Below are 7,316 nucleotides of genomic sequence, written 5' to 3' on the forward strand. Positions count from 1 at the left end.
AGAGGCGCTTTGTCATCTCGTGGCCTACTCATTTAAGGACTCGAGTCTCGGAAGTGCTGCCATTTCTAAATAATAAAACATTACAAACAAACTGATCTAAGAATAGCAGGTCTCATTTAACAATAAATGCACACAAGGCAGATGCACAAATCCTATTTTGCTGGGCTGTCATTTGTTGTATTTGTAGTTCAGGGCTTGTTTGTAGATAATGATCCCATATAGCTGACAACTCCTGTACTCAGCAGGGGCAGCCTCAGATAGCTGACTTCTTCAAAAGCCGGTGCATTATTTAAGCATATCTGTTGACAGTACGCTAGTAAAGAGTCTCCTTAATTATTAATTCTTCAACATGATTTAAGATGTTTTTGTGACTGGTTTGGGTTAAAGCTTGAAGCCACTAAAACTGTGAAATTGTGATTTTTTTTTTATTGTATTATTTTTATTCTCTATCTCTAATACATCTTATCGATCTAAGAGGAGATAAAAGCATAACACTTACAATAAGATGTCTGGGTTCATACTGGGATGCAAATCATGCTACTGCACTGTCTCTTTGGAGATGCAACTATGCACTCAGATTCTAACTAAAGTCGTTGTTATCCACCTTTATCTGCTCTGAGCTCGTGGCTCTTTTAAAAAAAAACAAATAATAACTATATTTTTTGTGTTTTAGGGATAACTTTCCTCAGAGAAGAAGTGATGAATTGAAGAGTGACGTGCTGTACTCAACAATTTCCATTAGTAAGTAACTATTGCTTTAAGTGAAAAATTAGTATTTTGTCGTTATTCAAGTAAATCTCCAGATGTGTGTACATTTTTCGTCACACATTAGAGGGGAATAGATGAAAGCATCAGTTTCTGACAAAGGCTCCGCCCTGATACTGAAGATACTTCCTCTCCCCAATAGACTCCCATGTGTTGTAAGGACCTGAAACATTAAGATAGTATGCTGCAGTTTCCTTGATTTATTGTTCTATCAGTCGTGTTAAGGTCACAGCCTGATTGAAGGGATACTGTATGGAAGTGTGCGCTCTGGTTCCAGACTGACTGGCCCTGACCTTTTTTTCCTGAGTAAAGTTTATGTTATGCAGCACCTAGTGAAATTACATGAGCTCAAAGGAAGAATGAGCCCATGTGGGGAACAAGCTTTGTACCTTCAACACTGTTATTTTGGTGTGGAAAAATACTAGCCAGGCTCAGTTTAATTTTATTTAATTGGCTGTCCTTCAGTGAATAGAAGAACAAATGGAAAATGGTAGGGGGGAGGGAAAAAAAAACCTCAAGGACCTTTTCAACTGTTAACTGCGGTGAATAATGGTTTCTTTCTACAGGAAGTACAATAACTTTTAGATTCACAGGGATGCAAAATCTGGGGTGAAAATCGGGTTTAGAGCTCAGAACTTCTGTTTTAAAAGGAAAAAGAAACGATGAGTCTTAACTATGAGTCATGTTGCGAAGTTGCAGTATTTTTTTATTTTTTTTTATCCTCTAGGTAGGATGGGAGGGAGATAAGGTGACACGAATAGCACTAGGGGGCTTGTCTCCTGGACACCCTTGACATTCTTTATCTAGCATGTGCTTGCTGATGCACACTATCAGCACTGCAAAAGGAGCGAAAGAAACTATAAATGAAAAATGCCTTGCTAATTCCCTCAATGGAAATACCCTGAGTTAATCCTGAATTGGAGGGGGAGATGAGTGAGCTTGTTGGGGCCACCCAGCTGTGCCCAGCCAGACAGAAAATGCCACGACTGGACCTGTCAGAAGGTGGTATTCAAACACCGCTCAAATAAAATGCAGTTTTACAGCTCTGCAGTTATTTCAAGTTCCCAAAAGAAAATGCAGGTATGATCTGAGGTTCATTGCCGAGTTAAATATAGCTACAACATAAGGGTGGCAAGTTGAGAAACAGAAGCATCGCCGGTCTTGTTTTTGTCTGTGAGCATCAGCACATGCAGAGAGATTCATGTGACTGAAGCCCTGGCAAGGAGGCAAAGACTACTGTGGCATACACAGTTTTTAATCTGGCAAAATGTAAAAAAACAAACAAACTGTAGTATTGCTTTAGTTTAGTTATTGCTAGTAATTTTAGGACAAGCACTCATCGATCCTCTCATTTATTCATTCAGGCTGTTAAGGAATTATGATTATATCTGTATCAAGCTGCATCCACTCATCCTTCTCCCTCTCTTTTGTTTGTAATGTTTCACAGGGCCTGGTTATATTTCAAAAGTACCCACAGCTGTCTTGTAGTTCACAAATGTCTTGAAATGTTGCTTTGTGAACTGTCAAAGCTCAACCTTGTTTTAAAAAAAAAACAAACAGAACAAAAAAACCCCTGAAAGGGCCTTTGAGGACTCTTCTCTGGTAGCTATTTTTGAAATCAGTATGGGATATTTACGCCTGGCTGCCTGCAAATTGTATTGACAAGCCGCAGTAAATGTGTCCAGAGTCAATTTGGCACGAGTTCAGTGGTGGTAGTCTGGCGTGAGCTGCAGTTTCAGAGAAGCCTGAGCAGGTTCCACTAGTCCATTAAAGACTAAAATCCTTTCGGAAAGCACATTCGTGTGGGAGGGCAGTTGTGAGGAGCATTGTTGACATTTTTACCGCAGATATTCGTTCTTCTGATGGCTTGTTGCACTAGGAAAGAGATTCGAGTCGGGGCCTTTTTTGCCACCTTAATGACAGAACTTTTGACACGCTGTGAAATCGTACGTCCTGCCCGCCTGCCAGCATATTGGACGGACACTTGAACCTGATGCGTTTGTCTCACTTTTCCTTTACTGGCTTCTGCAGACCTCACTAGTTATCTACAGAAATACACTTTTGAAGCTGTTACAGCTGTTTGTCATCATCATCATAGTTGCCAAAAGTCAACTATGATGCTTTCTGATCTAGTTTAAAAAAAAACACCAAACTGACATGACAATCAGAAAAGGTTAAATGTCACTGAATTTCATCCTTTATACCATTACATGGATGCCTTCTACATTCTGTTTGCATACATCTTTTATAGCTGTTTATTTGTGTCCATGATGTAGCACGTTAAGAGCCAGTTGCTTGGCTCATTAATGCCACTTAACAAGCCAGTGAATGATGCTAATGAGTACACATGTACGCCACGGCTTTTGACCTACTGCCGTGCCATTACCATGCTACACTGAAACATAAAAAAGCCGTGCCATTTCCCAACTTTTTGTGATTCACTTATGTGATATTTCTTGTTCAGTTTCCCTGCTTGGAAACTTGGAGTTGCAAACCTGCATGCCCTTCTGATTGATGTTCCAGATGTTTTAAGTACATCAGACAACACAAGGCTGGAATCATGACTTGACTGCCTTAAAGCTACATTGTGTGCTATTTATTTTCTATTTTTTGTAATAGTCAAAAAAGGTCAACGAAACTTCAGCAAATTAAAATGATACCAGATCAGTTCTTGATGACCCTCGTTTAAATGTTTTAAACTTTCAAAGCTCCTTTTCTTTTCTTTCAAACTGATTTTTTTCTCATGCTTTCTCATTCTTTGTGGTGTTCACATTTTTAAGCACTTTAATTCATACTTTCAAGTTTATGTTGAAAAATTGGAAATGTTATTAGATCAATCACAGAACCTGGAGGATTTACCAGCTAAGTGCTAAAGTTCAAGTTTTCTCTCTGCATTGTTGCACGTGACGTTAAAGACGGAGAGGGGATTTTCTACAGAGAAAATCATCGTCAACTGCATCCCTTTTTGTTATCAAGACTGATATTGTTACGGTTGCTTGCCAACATCACAAATCAGCAGCAGCATCAAATTGGGAATTGTCGCATGGTCTTAGCGGCTTAAAAACGCAATAGTGTATGTAAAGTCTGGAGTCTGACCCCGGCGTAATTGCATGCCAGCACAAAGGATTTAGCCACTAATGCTTTGAGAGAGCGGTGGGGGGTGGGGGTGAGGGGGTATGCTGACACATCACAGATGGTCCTCAGCCGCTCACTCCCTTCCTTGTCCTGTTAGTCAGCTGTTGTCTGGCGCAGGCCAAGTAAATCACACACGCCCAGCTAACTTGGCAAAGCTCCACACCCGACCCCGTGCAGGGACCTGCTTCTAAACATGTGTTTGTGCTGATCTCATGGCTAAAATCAACCATCAGCCCCAAGTACTAGCAGCATAACTCAGGCTCATCTCACTGGGAAATGTTTGGCCTATAGGTTAAAAGACTGTTACTTTCGTCTGTTGTTGTATTCATTAGTTTTTAGACTGAACTCATGAACCAGTTAGAGTTCAATCAAGGTCCTTATTGTTTTATTAGGACTGTTGGCTCGAACTTAACAGGCCTGGATATGAACCCAGATTCCCTTTGAGGGCCCATGTTCTTTGGCTGGATCAGACAGTCAGAGTGGTACACTGGGGCCTTGAGGGCGCTCTGCCAGACTAGCTGCTTTGATACTTCCTCTCGCAGCACCAGGCAAAAGGCCTTACCATGACCCCTGTTAGATAACATGTCTCTGCAGGAGAGAGACAGGAAAAAAATAAAGTAGATATTGTAGCAATATTCAAATGGAAACCCGTGACAGATGCTACCTGGCTCTTATTTTGGACCATCTGTTTGTGATAACTTTACAAAATTAGGGTCTTGTGTTATAAAGTACTGATGAAAATGTATTTTTTTTTTTGTGTAGATGAACCAGGGAGAAAATCTCCTGAACTCCAAGAGTCCAACATGTTGTCTGATCAGCTGTTACAAAGGTAAAAAAGGTTATTCAGAAGTGCACGTTGTTAGCGAAATGCTTCACTTGACTTTTCACAAGTTTAAGTGAAATATAAATGTTTCTGTTTTTGCGCTCAAGCAGAAGAAGAGCCCTCCGGTACACACCCGGGATCTTGGAAAAGAACAATGGCCTGGACGACGAGCGAGAGAAGAATGTGGACAGCAGCCCTGTGCCTCCCTACTTAGCAAAGACCAGCAGCTCTGAGTGGAACAGCTCAGATGACCTTGTTGGACAGTTTTCGGAGCAAGAAGAGAATGGCTCTGGCCCTGCAGACTCTCTGTCTCACAGCTTTCCTCTACCTTTACCTCTCAAGACTTTTGGCAACAGTCGCACAGACCCATCTGGCATCCACTCCTTACCACCAGAGGTGCCAGAGTGGTTTAGCTCCCGAAGCGAACCTAAAAATGGCTCGTCTCCCCACTCGCACACAAGCCTCCGGCGGTGGATCGAGACGCCTGCCGAGCACAGGCTTTCATCAGATGCCAGCTCCAAGTCGGGGTCGTCAGACCAGGAGAGGAACGATCTGTCGGCCAGCGAGAGCGACGAGAGGTTACCCAGTCCAAAGTCCAGACACGATGATGGTACAGACTCTCAAACTCTGACAGATCGAGTTCTTCCCACCACTTACTTTTCAGTGGATAACTGTATGACAGATACTTACCGGGCCAAATACCACAAGAGGCCTGCCGTGTACGTGAGAGCACAGGACCATACGTCATCAGGGGAGAGCGATGTCGAAGGGAGGGGGCACCCTTTGACAGATGTTCAAACACTAGAACCTTCCAAAAGCAGAACAGAATCAGGTATGCAAAAGCACAGCGCACTTTTATTAAGACCTCACATGCACCTGTTTGGTTTAAATCTCTGACTGATTCTCTGGCTTTTGTTTTTCCAGGCATTTCCACTCCTAAGACTTTTGCGAAGTGGAATCCAGTTACTCCGAAGGGTCTTGATGAGCATGGTTTCCTATGATTTTTATGGACTGAATGATTCTGATGGCTGGATGCCAACAGGAATTGTTAAGCACTGCGACTGCTACAGATTGACTCGTATGTGGAGAGGTATTTTCTCTTGTACTTGTCATAACAGCTAGTTGGACATGAAACTGGATGCCAAAGAGATTGTACTAAAAAAAAATGTCAGGTGTCTTTAATTAGCTTTCTAGCTACTAAAAAGCTTTGAACAGTGAATTTGCACAGCAGAAAGGTACAAACAGAATTATGCCTAAAAATATTTTGCTGGATTTGTGGACGCAGAGGGGTTGGGAAGGTAAAGAATGTGTCACGTAAAACCAACTTACTAAACAGCAGATGAAGTGATTTCTTTCTTTGTTTATGCCTCCTAGTCGCACTCTTCCTGCACATCCTGTGGAATGCCCTTATTTGTTTAACTATTCTCTTTTCAGTGTTATGACTGAGGTGTCTGCCCCAATTCTGTCAGTTATACCTGCCTGTCAGGGGGTTTTAGAAGGAAAGGTTCCAGTTGTGGTCAGAAATCTCTAGATATGCTTTTGGCACGACTTAAAAAATGGATCCCAAGGATCCGTATGAATGTGAATCTCCACGACATCCACATTAGGTTTTAGCTGATGAGACATCTTTGCACAATCCGTAAAGCCAACAGACTCGGGTCCTTGTTTGCGCGTGAACTTGTGCAAATAACCAGCGTTGGACTTTCTTCCTTCTCTGCCTCTGTCAGACACTCGTGAGAGGTTTGGTATACCAAAATAACTGTTCAAGAGTGAGGGAGGGGTGTTGGAGTGGGTTTAAAAGGTGATGGGTCAATGTGTTAAATTGATTGCCTGTTGGTAGAAGCCTGCGTCAGATCCTTACTCCTCATTGACACCTGCACATATCCCATCATCTTTACGGAATTTTCTTTTCCTTAAAAAAAAAAAAATATATATATATGTATGTCTTTGCACTGTTTTCCTTGTTTATTTTTTTCTTTTCACACTCCTTGGTTCTGTTATTTTTCTCTTTAGAAGAATAATTTCTTTGGATTTTGGTCACTTGATTCTTCGATAGCTTCTGTGAGCAGCACGTCTGCACTTGGAGGACACGAGATGATTTAATTGTGTCATCTGGTGATCAGATATGGCTTTTGCTTTTTTTTTTTTTTTTTTTTATGAAGGGAGTTACTAATAATGTGTTGTGACTTTCACTGGTTTACTGTTTTTGGTTCAGATGTTTTATATATATATATATATATTCAGCAGACTAATACGCAGTGCCTTTTGTATTTTTCTGTGTTGAGGCGAGATTAAATCGAAGCCATGGTTTGTACAATTTGATTTTAAAGAATTTTTGTAGCGTTTTAATTTTATTTTTATTGAACAGTTGTCAAATAAACAGCTCTACTTAACCATATCTTCGTGTCAGCTCTTGCTTTCGGGGGAGCAAAGCTTAGAACAGGGATTTGAGGAGAAATCAAATTATCCAAATAAACTCTCCATGATGATAAATGTTGCCTTTTGGCTGGAGCATGGACGTCGCTGTGCAAGGCAGCTGGTGGGAAATGTGGGGTTTTGCTGCCACCTGCAGTCGTGTGTCTTGAATGCACTT

General features: G+C 41.4%; 1 protein-coding gene across 3 annotated transcripts in view; it reads left to right on the forward strand.

The window, feature by feature from the left end:
• usp53a (ubiquitin specific peptidase 53a) overlaps positions 1 to 6,674 on the forward strand; it is a 30,706-nt gene extending 24,032 nt beyond the window's left edge. For 2 of the 3 annotated variants that reach the window (XM_026161868.1, XM_026161869.1), the window contains exons 14-17: positions 674 to 741; positions 4,663 to 4,729; positions 4,831 to 5,555; positions 5,648 to 6,674. In XM_026161868.1, the coding sequence (XP_026017653.1) occupies positions 674 to 741; positions 4,663 to 4,729; positions 4,831 to 5,555; positions 5,648 to 5,724 (937 nt within the window). In that variant the 3' untranslated portion in view covers positions 5,725 to 6,674. The remainder of the gene's footprint in view (positions 1 to 673; positions 742 to 4,662; positions 4,730 to 4,830; positions 5,556 to 5,647) is intronic. The other variant, XM_026161870.1, reaches the window with a different exon arrangement.
• The last annotated feature ends 642 nt before the right edge of the window (positions 6,675 to 7,316 follow it).

This window comes from Astatotilapia calliptera, chromosome 3, assembly GCF_900246225.1.
Source record: "Astatotilapia calliptera chromosome 3, fAstCal1.2, whole genome shotgun sequence".
Classification (NCBI taxonomy): domain Eukaryota; kingdom Metazoa; phylum Chordata; class Actinopteri; order Cichliformes; family Cichlidae; genus Astatotilapia; species Astatotilapia calliptera.